The sequence below is a fragment of the Solea solea genome, chromosome 17 (genome assembly GCF_958295425.1).
Source record: "Solea solea chromosome 17, fSolSol10.1, whole genome shotgun sequence".
NCBI classification, from domain to species: domain Eukaryota; kingdom Metazoa; phylum Chordata; class Actinopteri; order Pleuronectiformes; family Soleidae; genus Solea; species Solea solea.
Genome location: NC_081150.1, coordinates 5,026,173 through 5,046,688, shown reverse-complemented (window position 1 = coordinate 5,046,688; position 20,516 = coordinate 5,026,173). Strand labels below are relative to the sequence as shown.

General features: G+C 41.8%; 1 protein-coding gene across 1 annotated transcript; it reads left to right on the top strand.

Annotated features, from left to right (window-relative positions):
• The first annotated feature begins 6,344 nt into the window (after nucleotides 1-6,344).
• kcnk13b (potassium channel, subfamily K, member 13b) lies at nucleotides 6,345-17,776 on the top strand. Its single transcript, XM_058612713.1, has 3 exons — nucleotides 6,345-7,157; nucleotides 12,387-13,168; nucleotides 17,376-17,776. The coding sequence occupies exons 1-3, from the start codon at nucleotides 6,821-6,823 to the stop codon at nucleotides 17,529-17,531; spliced, it is 1,275 nt and encodes a 424-aa protein (XP_058468696.1). The 5' UTR covers nucleotides 6,345-6,820; the 3' UTR covers nucleotides 17,532-17,776.
• Nucleotides 17,777-20,516: the final 2,740 nt, after the last annotated feature.

The window sequence follows — 20,516 nt, the reverse complement described above, 5'->3', positions numbered from 1 at the left end:
AGTAAAAGTAATAAAAACAGTAACAAACATTTGCCACTGAATGTTGCTAGTGTCTTAAAACGTCTTCAGTCAGAAACAAAAACCTGAAGTAAACAATAGTTGTGGTGATGACAAAAACTAGATTTTCCCTTTTCATACTATTCACAATTATTGTGTATCATTTAAATTTTGACAATTACCGCTTCTTCTCTGAGCCTAACATATGCTCATTGTTACATTTACTCTCCGAATTATTATTATCCATTACAAAAGCAGTTTATTTTGAATCAGTTCAGATTCAGATTAAAAGGCAATGGATTCTGGATTCAAACCTGGAGAATGCCAGGTTTGGCACACAAGCTCTACAGCACTCGCTGACCCCTGACCTATGGCGTGATGCCCCCCTGTTGCTGGTTACTCATGTAATGAACTCACAGTGACGCCAAAGACTCATGATCACATGACAGCACACCAAGTACTGTAGGATTGGGTAACAGTAGTATGGTGACTCCAAACGCTAAACTTTCAAACTCGTAGTCGTCACACTGAACCGACCCTGACTCGAGTGACATCTCTGGAGGCAGATATGTGGAGTTTGAGGAGCCACAAAGGTTTTTTTAAATTGCTTTTTCTTCACATGGATTGATGCTTGCAAACACCCAGGCCGTGAAGGCCGTATCCACAGACACACAGTTAAAATAAATTTAGAACATTTTAAACTTTTTGGTCACACTTGTTTCATAGAGAAATTGTTTGTTTTTTTACACACTAACTTCTTTTGACAGCTTTTTTTCCCCTTTGGAGTCAAACATAAACATTTACACTAGTGATGTGACGTTCCGTATCGAGGCGTGTGCCGAGTGGGGGGCGTTTCTGCGATGCGCGTATCGAGGCTTGCTTCATTTAGGGGAGGAGCCAAAAATAATGACGCCCGAAGCCTCGCTGCCCAGCTGTATCACGTGATTGCTTCGTGAAGTGGTTCAGATTTTGCCGCAAGGTTTTACAGCTATATAGACCCCTCAGGCTCCATTCAAAATGTGTGTTTTTGAAGGAGAGTTGTGGTCAGTTGAGAGTTTGGATAGAGTTTGGATAGAGTTTGGATAGAGTTGGGATAGTTTGGAGAGTTTGGAGAGTTTAGGGAGAGAGAGAGATTTAGGAGAGTGAGGAGAGTAGGATAGGTGATATAGGATGGAGCCAGCGAGGCTCATCATTGTCCAAGTTACACAAGCATAATCTGTGCACTTTCACTGTCCTCTGCCTGATTACGCCCATGCCATTTTCAGAAAAACATTGCACAACCTGCCATATTATGATATTACCATTTTGGGAAGATTTACACACACAGAATACATTCAAAAAATGTATTAAACACATATGTACAGTAATTATTTGGTCATACATTTTTTGTAATTCATAGTCATTTCTAACAGACATAACAGACACAAAAATTCAATGCATCACACATTATGTGGTTCAGATACAGCTGCCTGTGATTATACACTTGGCCAGTAGGTGGTTTCGTGTGCACATGAAGCTTCGAGAAATGAACCCTTTCTCGAACCAATTGGCTCAAGTGGTTCAATGCCTCATGAGGCTTCATCTCACCATCACTAATTTACACTCACATTTGGCTTACACTGTTTGTGGTTTGTTGTGGTTTGTTGTATAAAGTCATTGCTATCTGTCTTTGAGTTACCTTGTCTGCGGTACTTTCAGACCTCACTTCCTGGTTCAGCCAAAAGATGCAGCTGAGGGTGGAGCCTGGTTTTACAGAGGCCCAATAAATGGATCGTACCAAGGGATGCATTAGAATGGGGGTGGTGGTGTTTCTTTGTATAAGGTTTTAGCAAGTTGCCAGTCACAAATGTAATATTTTGGACAGCCATTTTCGTTTTTGTTGTTGTTGTTTTTTATGAGACAGAATAAACCGTATTTGAAAGGATAGGATTGGGACTGACGGCGATCTTGTCCAATGCATGTCCACCTACATGATCCACCTGTGTCCACACCCTATAGACCCTTTCGAGAGCTACGTCACAGAAGTGTGTGCGCGCAGTTTGGGGTCAGAAAACACACTCGTACCATTAACTTGTACAACAGTCCAACACATAAGATGCCTACTTCCCTACAGGACGTCATCCCTTTCAAAAAATAGATGTCAGACTTGTATGTGCATAGACTTTCTTGCGTGTAGTGGCTACATTTATCTATAAGGTAAGAGTGAATAGCTGGCCACTGGATATTATATTAGCCACTTGCTAATATAATCTTCCCCTATTTTATATGGAAGCTGGGTCAGGCAGGCCATTGCCGTCAGCTAGTACTAATTTATTTAGGGATTGTTCTTGGTCCTTAATCGGCAACAAAAGAACATATCCAGAATTATTCGGTGGAGGACCGTGGACATACATGCTCTTCGCTTACCTGTTGTGACGTTTTCTGACCCCAAACTGTGCGTGCATTCTCGCTATAGGCTTTGGATGTTTGTACACAATGAAAAGGTCTATTATCTGTTTTTATTTATTTTAGTGGGTCCATATTTTACCAAATGGACACCATGCTGTACTGAAGAACATGTTGACATAGTGACTGAGACCATAAACTCTTCAGGACAATGTCTACTGATGAATCAAGTAAGAAGTAGGTTCATTTTCTCAGACTTGCGTACAAACTGGCAAGTTTTGCAACCTCTGAGGTCGCCCCCCGGTGGTTGTTCAACAGAATACAAGTTCTAGACACTTCCACTGTTCAGACCTAGTGACTGCATCCATTTTTACGTTAAAACTATATGGATTATAATCCTTGTCTGTGTTCTCCTCAATGCACACAACCTGTGTGACGCGCAGTGCATGCACGAGACCTTGTAGACAGCGCAGGGCTTGTGTTTAAAGGCTCTTATTCTCTGACAGGAAAAAGAAGCAGTGAATGAGAGACCGTATACAATAAACAACAGAAAAAGCATTCCTGTAAACGTAGCAGCTTTGTGATAAAGAATGATTGCTGTGATGTGAGACATTCAATGGGAAATTGTATCGGCCTTCCTCTGTTTGCACCAATTTTCTATAGATTGCGATAACTGTGGCTAAAATGAGGCCAAGGCTGGAGGAGGCTGAGAGACGACAGCAACTGTAGGTGACAGCATCAAAGCCACATGAACGGGCAACACGCTGATGATCTGTGTCCACGCATAAATAAAGAAATTACACGTATGCACTCTCATGCTTGTGAATGCCCACAATTAACGCCTGTAATCAATGCCACGTATGCACAAACATGCATTCATATGCAGAGTACATATGTTAGAAATGAATGGGGGTGTTTTTTTGTCGTATGCTGGTGTACAGTATCACACTATGATCTCTTTAACCAGTCTGCGGTTTACAGTCTATTGATGAAAATGTTACGGAATCACAGGGAAGCTCAATATCTACCCTTTCTACCTTAATTTACACCAATAATAAAACCACCACAAATCAATACAAGCAGCGCGCCATGAACAAAATAACAAATTAACCTTATTTTTATAAGCTGCAGATGGAAAAATAAGTTCTAGTTTCAGCCAGTAAAAGCTTATTATTGCAAAAATATGAGGAACTGTGTTGTCCGCAGGTATAAACTTAAAAAAAAAAAGTAAGGACATTTGTGTTGTGGTGGATTATTTCTTTGTTGGCAATCTGAGACTGTTGGAAAGCCTGTTTATTTCTCTTGAGCAGCAAATCTTGCCAAATCTTCTCAGCTTATTCTGCTCTCGGCTCTTGTTTGGTGTCTTTTATTGGATAGCATGATTGAAGTCTGAAGAAACAAGACATACTGGCAATTTAACAATTTATTCATTTGACAAACAGGGGCCTCGTTAGGATGTGGAAGAACCTTCCACAGCAGCCACAACAACCTGGCACCTCCGCCTCACGCTGGTCACCAGCTTGGTCTCTCCCTGCTGTGGGATGGCTTCCCATTCTTCAACTGGCAACATCCTTTAAAAATGTGGCCCCATTTAAAAAGGGAAATAAACATGCTTTCCAAATTTTCAAGATTTATTGCCAAGACTCATTGTCACAACAAAGAAATAATCACCCAAAGACAAATGTCCTTACTTTTTGTGCTCAGTTTATTTCCTGCTTTGCTGCTACTACTGCATATAGGACATTAAACCACAGTGAAGCAGGACTTACCACAAAAATAATTTCATTTCAACACGTGGAGCATGTGGGGCACTGGAGTTTACAGCCTCAACAGTTGCTAAGCAAGCGGCGCCCGACACAAATCTTAACAAAAGGAGACAGACCCGACATCCCTGGTCCCACAGGGGAAATTAATGAAATAGTTATTTGCTTGGAAAAAGAAAGAACGTATTATTATACAACTGCGAGGCAAAGGGCACATCACACACACGTTATTTTTGTTTCCATCCACTGCTTTTAAAGCTTGAAAATGAAAACAAGATATGTGACGGGGGCAGGGGTGTGTGTGTGTGTGTGTGTGTGTGTGTGTGTGTAGAAGCTGTCACGCTTTGATTAAAAAAAATTTTTGCTGGCTCCTGTAATAACGTCTTGTGCCTTCTTTACTGTTTTGTTTTGTTTCATACAGTAAATGTCCTTGTTGCTCAACGATACTACTCTCTTATTTACTGCACCTCTCCATCATGACAAAGAAACAGGCACATCAACATTTATGAACATTAAACATTCACAGATATCAGAAGATACCGGTTTTTGACTATTTTCCTTTCACTATTTTAAGAGGATTTCATCGTCGTAATAACTTTGGGTAGTGCTTCCATCCTTGCACGGCAAAAAGGTGAAACATGGAAAGAAGTGCTGGAGGACACAAGATTTTGTTGGTCTCAAAATCACACTGTGAAGGTCTCTTCTCTGAGTCACATTCCTACTAAGGTTTTGTCTTTGTCCCCGTAGAAGACGCTGGATTTTTAACTCCAGACTGGTCAAGATCAGAACTGATAGATTTGTACGAAACAAAAAATAAAAATATAAAAGATAAAAACTCAAACTTCACATCCTAAATGCAACAAATAACATCAGTAATGAGAATATTTTGTCACTGACAAAAGCTGCTACTGTTCCAATAAAGTACATTTGATGGAGACAAGGAGACGCTGTGTGTTTGAAGATGTTAGGTTAGGTAAGTTAGATGTAAAATGTAAAGCCTATACACTTATAGGCTGCTTTGTCTGGGTAAGCAGTCATGACATTATCTTTTATATTGATCATTTTTAGCTCAAATACAGATCGTTATACACCACTTTGTCAACTCGTATGCGTGCAACAAACAAATATAAATGGTTGGTTGGTTTTATGGCAGTTGGTTTTGTCTTCTACTTCTTCTTCAGTGTTTTGACAGTTGGAATAAATGATCATTTCTTATTCTTATTCTTTTTTGTCATCTTTGCCTCTTCCCCTGCTCGTTTTTTCTTGCCGTTTAATGACGTGCCAACTGCCGTTAAAACACCACTGCCAACCAAGCAACCAGCTGCCTTTGGAGGGAAGAGGAATTATAAATGAAAAAAAAACAGATGGATTGTAACATAACATAAATGTGTCTTATGGAGGCAGCTACAACAATTATTCCAAAGAAGAAGAAGAGGAGGATTCTGTGAGCCCAGTCTCCTCATTTAGATAATTGACTGTAAAAATAGAGCAATCATTTAATAGAATAATGAGATTTTTTACTGTACCTTTTAATGTTTCATGTTATTTTAAATAATGTAATTAACCACTGAATGTGTTACAACTTTGTAGTCATTGACTGAATATGAAAAGTACAAACCCAAATTTCAAAGACTTGAAAACTGTGATTTGGCCAATTTTGCAGACTGCCCTTCAAAACTATTAAATTATTCTGTTTGTAACAAGTGGCTCCTTTCATCTCACTTCCTGGGTTTCAAAGTGTAAACCTGAAGAAGTAGTAACTTTAAGTGGTGTGTTTTTAAATTTTCTATTTAAATGTTTTGTTTCTGAATTCACTCAACTAACAGTTTACAAAAATAAAACAAAACTCCTCTGCTAAGTCAAGGCTCTGTCCGTGGTGCTGAAACGGCCTTGCCCGCGTCTTTGTGTTGAACCTCCCCAACATTACAAGAATAGATTTTTGTTGTCCCTCTAATCCTGAATAATTTATTTCGAAACGTGGCTCCGAGGATGACATTTGCTCACTTTGTCCCCGGGCATAAGCGTAGGCCGGAGCATGAATCCCTCATCAGAGCACGGAAAGGTCAAGTGATATTGATTTCACAACGCAAACTCGAGCAGTATTTTCAGAATCAAACCTCCGAAGCGCGTGGAGGAACCAGGTCGAACATAGTCGGGGTCAGTCTTGCGCTTTTGTGCTGCCTCTGGTTAAATCGATTTACAACGAGTAATTAGTTGATTTGATTACACAGACTAAATTCACACACATGATTGTAGACAATCCACTGTGCGTAAAACGCGCGCTCTGGGGTGGAGACTTCTTTGGAGAGGCAGGCTCACAGAGTGCAACAGCGCGACTGCCTGCATCCACAGGTTGCTGCGCGGATCCCTCCTCTCTGAGCGTCTTGGAAACACAGAACTGAGCGTACAGACACTCGTTGGAGATGAACAGAGAAGTCCTTTAACGGCGCGTTTGGCTGAACGCGTTGGATTGTACGGATGCGTATTTGCAAAAATGACAAATCCACAGTAAACGCGTCGACTATTCCGCACCTGGACACTTGTAATTGTGATGCGCTGGACTTTTCAGATGTAAAAGTCCTTGTTCAGGTGTCTCCATAGGATTGCGTTCTCTTTGGGAGCACCATGCCACACGTCCCTCACTGCAACTGCACCGCGGCGACAACGGCAGCATAATGGCATGTAGGAGCGGATGCTGCTGCGGTTCGAGTCCAATCAACGAGGACAACGCGAGGTTCCTGCTCCTGGCGCTGTTCATTATCATCTATCTCTTCTGTGGGGCCGCGGTTTTCTCCGCGCTGGAGCAGCCGAAGGAGCGAGAGGCGAAGGAGCGCTGGGCGCAGAGGTTCGAGCATTTCAGCCTCAAGTACAACCTGAGTAAGGAGGACCTGAAGAAGTTCCTGAGGAACTACGAGGAGGCGAACGTGGCCGGGATCCGCGTGGACACGATCAGACCTCGGTGGGACTTCACGGGCGCCTTTTATTTCGTGGGAACTGTGGTGTCAACCATCGGTGAGATGAAGACGCGAGCATTTCGAAATTCATGTTAAACTGCAGCTTCTCAGTCAGCTCTAAGAAAAGCATGTTTAAAACTACATTTCACCTGTTCTTAATGAATATAGAATAGATGTAGGTGGAAAAACAGCAACAAATCAGTTTGGCAACTCTATGACAGCAGCATCCTTGATGAAACCATGAATGTGTGTTTTGTCTCTATATCAAAGCCATTCTTTTTACCTTTAATAACAAACATTCCACAGTCCTTGATGATGACTGACAGTTGACATGGTGACCATGGTGACAGAGCACTGTCAAGCCTATGACTGATCTCATTTTACGTGAATGTTTGTTTAAACTTCATTCATTCATTGTAATTCATTAGACACCTCGCTGTCACCCTAAACAAGGTTCTTATTAGCATCTACTTCAGTCTTCAAACACAACACCAAAATGCTCCGGCACATCATCCCACAATCGCTGACTGTACTATCAAAACACCAGCTGATCTCGTGCAGAATGAAAGAGGCGACTGACTTTTAAGGCACAATGCGTCACATCTTTGATCTCACAGATGACAGCCGCATTCATCTTAGCCGCTGCTCCTGCAGATACTGTACACTCTCTACATCCTGCTTGTTACTTTTAAATCCAGCTCTCTGAAGAGAAACAGCTCTTTAATCAATCATTCACTGCCTGCAGTCTAAAGAAGTCCTTATATCCTCTTCATCTTCTTTTTTATCGGGTGCTTACATCTCTCCGTTTCCGGACTATATAACTTATAGAACGCACCTCACAAACATGATCAGTTTTGGATGAGTACATTGAGTTCCTCTGATGGTTTCTTTCATGATCCAGACTTGGAGTCATGAGGTCACAACCTAATTATTTGAAATTCATATTCCAGTATTTATTTTTAGGACTAGTGGCAGTATGTGATGCACGGCATTTTTATATTTTGTACAAAATGTTCCACTTTAACTCACACTACCGTATGTGAGATGTCACAGGCACGTTGACGAAAATACTGTGAACAAAATAAAACACCTAACGTGCTTTCCTTTACAGTTTAAAAAGCACAGCTGAGCAAATAAGAAAAACGACAACAATCCGAACCTCTCTGGAGGTTTTTGCATCTGGTTTTGGCTGTGGAGAGCAGATAGGAGCTGTTGTTAAACACAACACCAAATACCAGGGCACTGACTGACCCACTCACTCTGGGCCCAGTGTCAGTCCACCATTTGAGAAACACTGCTCCAGTGAATAGCAAAAATAGCAGCTTCATTGTAAGATTGGAAATATCCTCGTTACAATACACGTTTTACTGCGAGGGTTAATGAGAAGATTGGAAAACACCACACCTACATGTGTTGTGTTAGTTATTCACAGTCAGAGCACTTCTGCTGCTTGGATGAGCATGACACTGCCTGCCCAGATGAATCATCAGACAAACGGATGATAAAAGTTCAATAATATGCTGCAATAATTGCTTCTAAAAATCCAAACACAGAATCTTGAAGTTCTTCTTTTTGTAACATAAAAAATGGGAAATATGCAACCATGAGTGAATATCTGAGGCGGCTGAAAGCAGATGAATGTGTTTCATTCTGTATTAATAATGTCATTTTCCACTTATGCTGTAGGTTCTGTCAATCCATATCTTCGTGGATTGAATTAACATTAAAGTCAGTCTTTTTTTTGTGGCTGATGAGAGTACATCAAGTGCGGCACTCGAAGAAACTTGGGTCAGCTTTGCAACCATGGTGACGTGCTTTGTTGACAAATTTAAAGGCAAAGCGTTGTTGCCATTGAAAGTCACTGAACTGCAAATGACTTCTTCTTGAAAACAGAAGAGGCCATGTCTCATTTGTAGTGCAGTATTTATGCAAATCGGCCATCACGCCAAGCTGATGTAAAACACACACACACACACAAAAGAAAACCTTGACCACAACAAGAAATGCTTGAAAACTTCCCTGTTTTCCATATATTGTGATAAGCTAAACTCAATGGCTGATTAAACTAATCCTACCCCTATTTATTCCCTATAGCCCTTCATATTTTAGTCTTCTAAATATTTGAACTAATGAAACAAATGGCTTGGACAAAAATGATGGTTTCTTTCATATTTCATGGCTCAACCCCCCAGCAATCACTGACACTTTTAGTAACACAAAAAACTTTTGCTTCTGCCAACAGTTTGGCCCAATGTGGAGCCAACTGTTCTAGCTGTCTCAGGTATTTTCAGATTTTCCCATAGATTTTCAATAGGATTAAGATCAGGACTCATAGTGGAAAAAGAATAACTGAGACTAAGACTGATCTATTCAAGTGTAGTGTTAAGATTCCATTGTGCGCTGTACAAATTCAAGGCCGCCTGTCCTAGATTTAGCGAAGATGCACTAAAACATGACCAAGCCCCTTCCCTGTTTTAGTTTGTATGGTGTTCTTTTCTTTAATAACTTCATTTTTCCTGTCCATGAACATAGAAGTGTCCAATGATTAGGTCAAATGTAAGTCTGACTTTTCATTGAGTACAAACTTATGTTTCTTCTAATCTGAACTATTCAGTCTTTCATTCAAAAATGGCAAATTTAACAGGTGTGTTAGTTTAAAAACGTGAATTTGAACCAGACAGTGTCTGAAACTTGAAACTACTCTTTGACTCAGTTCATCTTTTCTTCCCTCCAGAGCACAGGAACGTGCAATGAACACCAGCGCTGCGCAGCATCAGTAACTTTCTGTGCTTTTCGGTGACGCTACGTTTTTAGGATACTTGTTCAATTGACAACGTGATGATGAAAAACAATATAAAATAAAATACTGTAAAAAGATCCACCATGGCACTTTGCAACCCTTTCTGTTGCCACTTTTCAAACGCAGCACTGATCGCTCTGCGTCAGCCTTTTTCTTGGCATTAGCTTTTTCCAAAGAACGTCTTTCGTGTGCAACCAACACCTGTTGTTGGCGCCTTTTCTGTCATCACGTTGCTGCAACTGTCTTGCAAGTATAGTTTGCACGAAGAGCGGCACGCGCATAGAGGGGAAGGGGACAGATGGCAGTTTGATTGATGAATCAGGATCCAATTCATTATTTCGGGCCGTTCAATATGATTAGATGGTGTTTTTACAGGCCTGTAGTATTATAATGTATTAATGAATTGGTTAACATCGGGGTTTGAAGAGGATTTTAAGCAACGCAGTAAAAGATTCTCCAGAAAATAATCTCCCACCTCACTTTTAATCTACTGTCTGGGCCACATATTAATGCGGGCGGGCCATTTTTGGCCCACGGGCCGCCAGTTGCTGACCACTGATGTAGTATCTGTTGAGGGAGAATGACACATTGTGTCTGTTTGCTGCACATGTACCAACAAATGTGTCCACAGCTGTAGCTCACAGACTCAAAAGTGACATCAGCGTTGTTACATAACTGCTCAGTGGATATTGAATAAGCCTCCTCGAAAAGAAATGCTCAGCTTATTGGTTTACCTGATTCAAGTCAGGACTGTGTTGCACAACTTGGTGCCTTTGTTCCACTCACACAGACACAGGTGTTGCACAGACACAGTCACACACACACTGTTTTCTCACATGAGCTGTGTGTTTTATGCTTTAACGACACATCATATCATTTGTACTGGGCTTATGAAACGAGGGGTGAGGAAAAACACATCTGTGATGTCCTGCTCATTTAGTTTTATCGCCGTGTTTGAAAGGAGAACTCCAGCTCAATAAGCACCTGGAGAATCAATTTTGATGCCGAGGTAATCAAAGCCGCCACGAGAAGCCTGAATGCCTGTGGTGGAGCTGCAATTAGACATGATGCGGAGTCTCGCGTTCTTCATGGCGCGAGACTGTAACATTTATCCAAAAAGAGTTCTCTCTCAGATTGTAAGATAATTTACAGCTACTGGGCTTGTAAACAATCAGATATGTAATTGCGGTTGCCATGAGAACACTAATGTTGAAGTTGTCAACTAGGTTATGAATGTAATAAACTAAAAGAAAAAAAAAAAAAAAAAGGGAAAGCAGACAGGCGGCAGATATTGCTTCATTGAGCTTTTAGTGTTAAATGGGGGGTGAAAAGTAGGAAAAGATGTCTCTCTTTGACTGCCATTTTGTTCCCCTGCACGTCCTCAGGAGACAAAGATGTCTCACGCACGCACACGCACGCACACACTCATTGTGTCACTTATTCTCAGTGTAAAATCAGTTGAATTAGTCTTAACCTTTGGAAAATACAAGAAAAAGACCTCAGTGAAGCTGTCAGGGGCCAAATACCAGGAGGGAATACGATTAAATGACAAACAAGCATGCACGCACACACCTGCAATCACACCTACAAACACACACACACTCTCACTCTCACACAACATTGGCACTGATTGCAGCGATGTGCTCGGACTGAAAACACCCCGGCTCTTTAAGTGTGTGAGCGAGTGCATCACCAAAGGCAACTCCTGTCACGCTGCACTTTTCAACTTCAAGAAGAAGAAGAGTCATTATTTGTTAACGCGAGTTTGGTTTAAAAAGTGAACTAAAGCAGCTGGAGGGAAATGAGCATCCTTTACAAATAATCCATTCATTTACCTGGTATACTAAAATGTTTGAAGGCTCTAACCAAGATAAACGCATTGCCCTAATTTGAGAAATGCTTAAGTTTAAAAAAAAAAATGCATTCTGTCTCTTGGTTCAAATCTAATTGGACGAATGGAGGACCAGAGAAACTGGGGAGCTCTGGTTCATTAAAGGAATAGTTCATATAGGAGCCAGCCTTGAACATAGAGGCTCGCTATAGTAGCTGACAGTGGGGGGACATAAGATAAAAAAAATTTTTTAGCCACTTCTTCCCTCCATGTCTGCTTGCGTCTGTGATATTTCAAGAAAACAGTATATTCATTGCTTCATCTCATTGTAACACAGCCTTTTCCAACTGGAAACTAAAGTCTGTGTCACTTTGTAAACAGTTTTACGCCGTGTGCCAAAGTCCATCGAGGAAATCTGCAGTTTTACCGAAAAGGTTGTCAGGAGTTGTTAATCCACAGTTCATCCTCCATCACTAAATTCAAATGTGTAATTTTGAATTGTTTGGATTTACTTCAATGATACAAATGTTTCAAACAAGGCAGCAGTAGACCAGCAGGTCCTGCGTCCCCATCAACTAAAACTCCTTATCTCATTCTCATTCATTCAACTGCAAATTAACATTCTCTTAATTTTGTACTTTTTTGTGCATATGTAGGGTTTGGGATGACCACTCCTGCCACGGTTGGCGGTAAAGTCTTCCTGATGTTCTACGGTCTGCTCGGCTGCGCAGCCACCATCCTTTTCTTCAACCTCTTCCTGGAACGTGTCATTACTGTCATCGCCGTCGTGCTCAAGTCCTGCCACGAGCGACGCCATATCAAAGCCGTGCTCCCTCAGAACGGCAGGCAGGTCTCTGAGGAGAGCCGAGCTGTTGGAGGAAGTAGAGGGGGGAAAGGTGGGGACCTGGCTGGGTGGAAGCCTTCAGTCTACTGCGTCATGCTCATCCTTGGAGTGGCAGCCATCTTGGTGTCGTGCTGCGCTTCGCTTATGTTCTCTGCCGCGGAGGACTGGAGCTACTTGGACTCGCTCTACTACTGCTTTGTGGCTTTTAGCACCATCGGTTTCGGGGATATGGTGAGCAGCCAGCGGGTCGCCTACGAGGGCCATGCGACTGTGGCATACAGGCTGGGCAACTTCTTCTTCATCCTGACCGGCGTCTGCTGCATCTACTCCCTCTTCAACGTCATCTCCATCGTCATAAAACAGGTCCTTAACTGGCTGCTGAGGAGGCTGGAGGCCCCCTGCCGCTGCTGTTTCCCCAAGAGGGGTCACCACCCGCACAGACACCCTCGACGGAACGTGGTGGCCCCGGGTCACATCCGAACCCGCAGGGACCCCTCGATCGAGACAGACGCCATGAATGAGAGCGAGACCGACACTGGGCGCAGGATGTCCGGCGAGATGATCTCCATGAAGGACTTCTTAGCAGCCAATAAGGTGAGAGCTGCAAGGCTAGAGCCGGTTGTGGTTGAACATTTGACTTGTTCCATGTGATCACACGTGTTATTGCTCACGGGGTATTAAGTTAATTTCAAAAATGATTACAGTTGTACTGATTACATGAGCAGTAGACGGAACATAATAACCTTGTAGTCATATTCACTGCAGTCATCGACTCCCTCAGCCCACACTCACTCACATCCGTTGTTATAAGCTTTAATATTTCCGTGTGCATACTTAAAATTGGAACTCATTAAAAATCCTAGTAGTAATTCTAAACATTATATGTAAAAAATTCCTCTGAATACAAATGACCTCAATCCATTGCTATCACACCTTCAACAGCCCTTAGAGATGCTTAGAGGTGTCAATTGTCCGCACATTTCCATAACTGCTGCCCTGCTGATGCTGAGATGAGGGAATGAGTGGTGTGTGTGTGCTGCTGAATGTCAAATCCACACTCGTACAGGAAACTGAAGAAAAAAAAAGGCTGATGAGAGAGTCTGAGGTTTTTGACTGATGAATATTAAATGGCGTGTTTCTCTCAAAAAGACATGATTAAGCTGACGTCAAACCCTTGTTACAGAAACACTGACACTCTCACTTCCTGTTGAAGTGAAATTATTAAAAGCCCAACAGGGAAATGGTGTAAACCACAACTTTAACCATCAAATTTTATGTCACCAAATGCACTGTTGCCTCATTGATTAAATCATTAATCAACTGCATGCAGTGTTCAATTAAATACCGTGTGATAAAAAAAGGCAGCACAGGAACCCATACCTAACCCTAACCCACTGGTGCAGATCTGATACTTGCCATCGGCTTGACTCGCCTTGCCTCGGCACGGCAAATTTGCATTTCCACTAGCATAGTACCCTATGTGTGACGTCGTCAGACTGCCGGCCACTGATTGGTCAGAGTGCCGTCACAGGAAGAGACGCCCACAAGAATCAAGCCAAACAGTGCCGAACTGTAGATCAGTTAAAAAAGAACTTATCAATCCTAAAATTGTGGGTTCATCTCATCATCATTCAACAATTACCAGGGAAATGTCTAAAAACTCAATATTTAACAGAGGAGTCTGGTGTATTTAGTGACAGCACTGCTGATCATGAGGGGCATCACAAACCCTGCCGCTGTATTTCAGTGCTCAGGTCATTGGGGGAACAAATAGTACTGAACAAATAGTTTTAATTTACTGATTCTAACGATTCCGTTACACTGAAAACAACTGCTTTACGAGTCACTAGTCACTCGTTTGTGTCGCGTGTAAAACGAAGTCACCACAGTTTCATGCAGCCGTGCAGTGATGACTCCGCCCACATTGAGTAGGTACTATTTTTGTAGTGGAAAACCAACCTAAACCGTACCAGGCCGTGGTGAGGCAAGGCGAGCTGGGGCCGTTGTGGAAAAGGGCCATTACTGTGGGAACTGGCCCAATATGGGTCAAAAGAGATATCACGTAAAGGCTTCAATAAGAGCTAACTAAAACCTGACTTAAGATATATGTAAACACGTTAGTCCGAGCCTTTGCGGCAAAAAGACATACGTTCACAACCCGGTCGGACCAAAGCATCAGTATGTAGTTCGCATGTTCTCCTCGTGTGTGCACGGGTTTTATCCAGGTTCTCTCAGAGGTGAATTGAGTAATTGATTAATTGAGTATGAATGATTGTCTCTGTGTGGCCCTGCAATTGACTGGCAACCCGGTCCTATGTCAGCTGGGATTGGCACCAGCGGCCCTGCATATCTTGTGGAGGATAAAGCGGTAGGCAATGAATTAATTAATGAAAGAATAAAAGAATGTTAGTGAATGGTAAATGGTCTGTATTTATATAGCGCTTTCCTAGTCTTTGACGACCACTCAAAGCTGCTTCACACGACAGTTTTGCCATTCACCCATTCACACACATTCACTCTCACTTTCATACAGCGCATCTATGTGCGGCACAGACGTCAGGAGCCTGGAATTGAACCCACAACCTTCAAGTTTCGACTAAAATTGTACTAAATCAAATTTCTCAAAGTCGGACTACCCAGATAATGGGTCAAATTATTCCTGCATGTTCACGTTCAGTGGGAATAAAGGAAGAAGCTGGTGCACACAAGAATAAAAATAAGAATAACAGTGATAAAATCCAGACTGGGGTCAGAGCACCACCTAGTGTAGTGGAGGTGGACACACCATTATTTATTAAACTTGTATAAGCTTGTATACGTGCAAACATACTAGAGAGTGAGGGCTGTGCATCAGCATAGTTGTCACCCAGTGTAGTATTGTTTCAAAGTGATTGAAACGGACTGATTTTGGAAGTCAAAATTGTGAAATCAGTCACAGAAAAGTGGTATTGAGCCACGCCTATTTAGTAACGGGATGAAAATTAAGTTTACCTGTTTCCATCACATTAGGAAACACAATTTGGAGTACCTCAAAGATCAGGGTTAAATGACAAGGACGTCACGTGGGGCGGGGGAGGGCTTTGCTTAAAAAAGAGTAGGTAACTGTGGAGATAAACTACCAACATATGCTAGGATTTAGATCGCTGACCTCCCTAACACTGACTTAAAATCACTTAACCTCACAGGACCTAAATTCAAATGGGTCCAACTTTCATGCTTGATCACAAAAACTCAAGGCTGTTTCAGCCTTAGAAGTGAGTAGACACATCTCAGCCTTAGGCTTCGTGTATCTGTGACAAGTGACAGCAAATTTGCTGTAGTGCTGTCCCATCTGCCTGTAGAGAGGTATGTCATTCCAGACTTCTGACTGACCAGTAATGTCGGTTAATAGAGGAGACATCTGAATTCACCCCGAAGGAAATATAATGTTGAGTTGTGGTTTTTGCTGAACCCCAAATAAGGACAAACCAGTGAAGCAATAAAAAATATTATCTTATATAGGCAGTCTCTGTGCGGAGGTGGGCATGCTGGAGAAGATAGATATAAATATGCAAAACAGAGATAAAGAATTTAATAAACCAAACCAAACATCAGGGAACAGAGCAGGAACATTATAAACTCAGACGGAGGAACTAAATACAGAAGAGAGACAGACACACCTGAAAGTCTCATGGTTGTGGCGTCACCCACAGGAATCTGCATTCCCATCTGTAAACCTCCAGAATCATGATTTGGCTGGTGCCATGTTAACATTTTGCAAGCGACAGTCAAGTTTGAGTTTCCACTCAATCACACTGGTGTTATCTCACATTAATAATCAAGGACAAATCATTTCTGAGGCCTGAAAAAACAGCAACAAAGAATGCCTTTAAAATAACTCAAGCAAGTCCAGTTGAAGATAAGGACGACCTGGAAGACCGACAGCCAACCACAACGCTGCCTGAGCTGACATGTCAGGGCAAAGACTACAGACGATGAAGCGCGTCATATGGAGCGTCCATATGAAGGACACACCGGGTCCTTTCAGGATAAAACAGTAAAATAATGAGTTTCAAGGTCTAAACACATGAAGGCCTGAACAAAAATGATTGGTAGACCATTTCATTTCGCTGAGATCATCCACTCACAAACGGCAGTGCCAACTTGTGACGACTAACCCAGACAAAGGGTCATATGGTCTCATCCTATTGGGTCTGTGATCATGTAGTAATGTTAATTAAACACTTCCCCTGTCCTGTATTCAAATGCTCACTGATGTCACGTCAGAGGACAGGTCTCTCGTCTGCCTTTGCGTACATGCAGCTCTAGATGTGTGAGTGTGAATGGGTGAATGGCAAAACTGTAGAAAAGCACTTTATAAATACAGACCATTTACCAGAAAACACTTGCAAAATGGGTCCGATATGCAACTTTGAGGAAACAAAAATGTCATCGCCCCACCTTTCTAACCCTTAACCCCACTAGACGTCATGTAACAAGCTTTTTTTGGTGTATTTCTGTGGGAGCATTACAGCACCACACAAACTACAGCTTTGGAGTAGTTTTGTGTCTGATTTTGTCATCTTTGTTCAAACAAATCCACACATCAAAGGAGAAAGAGAGAAAAATACACCATCTGCTGCTGTAACATCACACCTGTGAAATCAGATGTGCTGCCCACAAACACTATGTCGTACTCTCGTCTTGTTTCACTAAAGGTTCAAAGGTCTACGGTTACCACCTTCACACTCAGACCGCAAATGCTTCCTCATCTGTTAACTTCATCATCTCCCCCCCCCCCCCCCTTCTCTCCTCTCCACAGGTGAACCTGGCCATTATGCAGAAACAGCTATCGGAGATGGCCATCGGTCACCCGCGCCAGTCCAGCTCCAGTTCACGGCAGAACGGATTCTCTGGAGGAGTGGGTGCCCTTGGCATCATGAACAACCGGCTGGCAGAGACAAGCGTGGACAGATAGGGGGTGAAGAGTGCACATCTTCTTGTCAGATGATAAAAAAAAAAAGGCTGAGGGAATGAGGTCAGTTTGACGCTGAACAGACGGTAAAGACAGAATTCCTGAAGAGAGATAGAGGATGGGGGGCAGGGGGGGAACAAATTGGGTAGCAGTCTGAATTTATGACTACAAAATATATCCTTCACATCGACAAGTAGTCTGTCCTCCAGCAGCTACATCTCAGCCTACTTCCGTGTTACGAACATGACAACAGGAATGATGCATGAGGAGTCTTACATCTGGATCCGACTCTAAGTGCTGGAACATTCCCCTGTGAGGAATTCAGTTTCCATGGTGATATATTAAAAAAAAAAAAAAAGGCCTGTGTATCCATGCTTAAAGACCTGGTGCACACGACGTGTTACTTCACAACCTAAGCACAACTTTGACTCATCTGCATTACTTCACAATACCATTATTGTGATGCTGCACATGTCCATACCACGTCGATCTCTGTAAATGACGAAAAATAGCTTTAATAAAATGAGTGTTTCTTTGTCCTGTGTCGAGCGGTATTGTTTGTATTATCATCGCAGTGGAGGAAATAAAAAAGCAGCACACATGCTCACAGACAATCAATAACACTCCCATCATTCAGTGTTGCACAGCCACATTGTAACCCCCCTCTATAACCTCCCTCATAGGCACTGCTTTCATCTGTTACCATGATATAACCTGCACAAGGGACCTCATTACAAACTAAAGTGACCAATCTAAAGCTGAATGAGCAGTGCTCCGTGTCCGAAATGAAAGCTATTACGCGAGACTGCTGTTTACTTAGGGATTTGCGGGACATTATCGTTGCCGTCTGCGGACATAAGGACAATTCTCTGTCAGATTAAGATAGTCTCGTCCCTCGGAGAACCATGGTTACACGAGTGTAACCGTCCGTGTAATGGTGCCGCCTTGACCTGTATGTGGTCCGTGCTGATATAAATGCAGTAAAACAGGCAGCTCTGTGTCTCCTTCAGTGCTTTGTTTTGGTTTGCCAGCGAGCAGAGCAAACAAAGGGATTGACTTTTGCAGCCAGGTATTGACAAGAACGATCCATGAACATCACGGTTTGATTGATAAATGCTTTAAAAATGCTTTAAAAAATGCACCCTTGTTTCCCGTTTTGTAAAAGCATAAAAAGATATTTAAAGGTTCTATCTCAGGTTTGTCATCAGCTGAGCCTCATGTCTGACTTATGTGTGGCTGGAGCTGATTTATCATATGTACAGCCAGTGTAATCGCTAGAGTTCTGTCCTATCACGGGTTGCAGGGATACTGTATCTGTGACTCATCTGCTGCAAAATCAGCTCCAGTTCACAGGATGAAAGGAGGAGGAGGTGAGATCATCGCCAGATGGCACACACCATTAATTAAGCATATGCTGAGTAAAGAACAAAGGTGTGTGAAAACAAAGAAACAAGTCATATTTGATCCTCTGTTAAACCCCGCCCCCCACAAAGCCAATGTCCAATCAGAGATTGATCCACTGTTAACAGGGAAGGCAAACCTATTATAAGCAGACTGCATGGGGCTGCAGTGTCACAGAAAATTAATGAATGAATGAATGAATGCTGCATTTTAAAACTCAAAATCATAGAAGTGATGGGCATAAAAAAGTGTGTTTTGATTTAAGAGTACAATGTGTTGTATTTTCCAGCTCAATATCCCTCACCCTTCCCTTTAAAGTGTGTTGGAAAACCTATGTAGCCTTCACTTAGTACCAAAACTCAAAAGAGGTTAAGTTTGTCCTTTGTGGGCTACTTTGGAAGTGTGGTGGCCTCTGTAGAAGGCTCCTTCTGGGTAAATGAAAAACAACAATTCATACAATCAGGAGATTGTACACTGCTTTGAAAAGTCAATCAAGTATTATTATGTTATGTTCAGTAATGTTTGCCAAACTTTACACACTGGACCTTTAAATATAGTTGATGTATCTGAAGACAAAAGTGGTTATTAATAATCAAAACAGCTAATTTTGGAACTAGTGTAGGCAAAACCAATCATATGTTCATATTAATGATAATGAAATAACATTAAATCAATAAATGCAAACTGTACAACCATTAAAAACATAAAACAGCACATAAAAGCCAAGCTATTTACTTGTATTTATTATTACAAATACAGTTTTTGTGCTCCTCTCAGATCCTCTGGAAGACCTTATCAGCAACTTATATAATATAGCCCACAGTTGGGCCTTTGAGGAATTTCAGGTGGGATGCAGTTACTGTATAAATATTCTCCCATTGACCAAATTAGTGTAAACTAATAGAATATACTGCTTTTTCTATTACATCATGGTTATTTTTAATTCATAATGTGTACAATATATCTTTATTTTATTGTAATATTACTGCTTCAAATGTCTGACGTTTGAAAAGCTCGAGTAGAGACGACTTTTAACATCAGTGCAGAAATAAACAGGGAAGCAGTGTAATTATTTTAAAATGGGTGTGATGAGTGCTCTTGCTTCCTTAGTCACCTCTCAAGTGGAAAGGTTTTGGAGAAATCGTAGCATGGTTTCGTCTAAATGTCTCAAAAGTCAAGGACGCTAAATAGTGTCAACAATTTTGAGTTTTCAAAGCAACAAAATACTAAGAGCAGCAGGTCTGAGGAAGCGGTCATCTCCAGCTGCTTTAAATCATCCTTTTTAAACTACTCCACCGTCTTTGCAATTGTTGTTTTTTAAGATGACATTTTATGGATTAACTTACTGACTTACTAGGCGTACATATATATATTCCTCCTCTCATCAATACCAGGGCTGGCTGAGATGCCGCCTACATGATCAGCAAGTCTGCTCATTAACGGGCAGAGCAACACAAAGCCTGAAACACTGAAATTCAGTGACACGGATAAATGAAAGAGACAGAAATACTTTGAATAGCGCAGCCTCCACTCTTTGCTATGGAGACAATCTCACCCTTAGACAGAGGATCTGAAACACAAACCAGA

What these genes read in the sequence shown, in the direction of transcription:
- kcnk13b (XM_058612713.1), top strand. Translation starts at nt 6,821, where the DNA reads ATGGCATGTAGGAGCGGATGCTGCTGCGGTTCGAGTCCAATCAACGAG. An exon ending in AACTGTGGTGTCAACCATCG is followed by an intron (nt 7,158 to 12,386) that starts GTGAGATGAAGA and finishes GTGCATATGTAG; the next exon opens with GGTTTGGGATGACCACTCCT. An exon ending in ACTTCTTAGCAGCCAATAAG is followed by an intron (nt 13,169 to 17,375) that starts GTGAGAGCTGCA and finishes TCCTCTCCACAG; the next exon opens with GTGAACCTGGCCATTATGCA.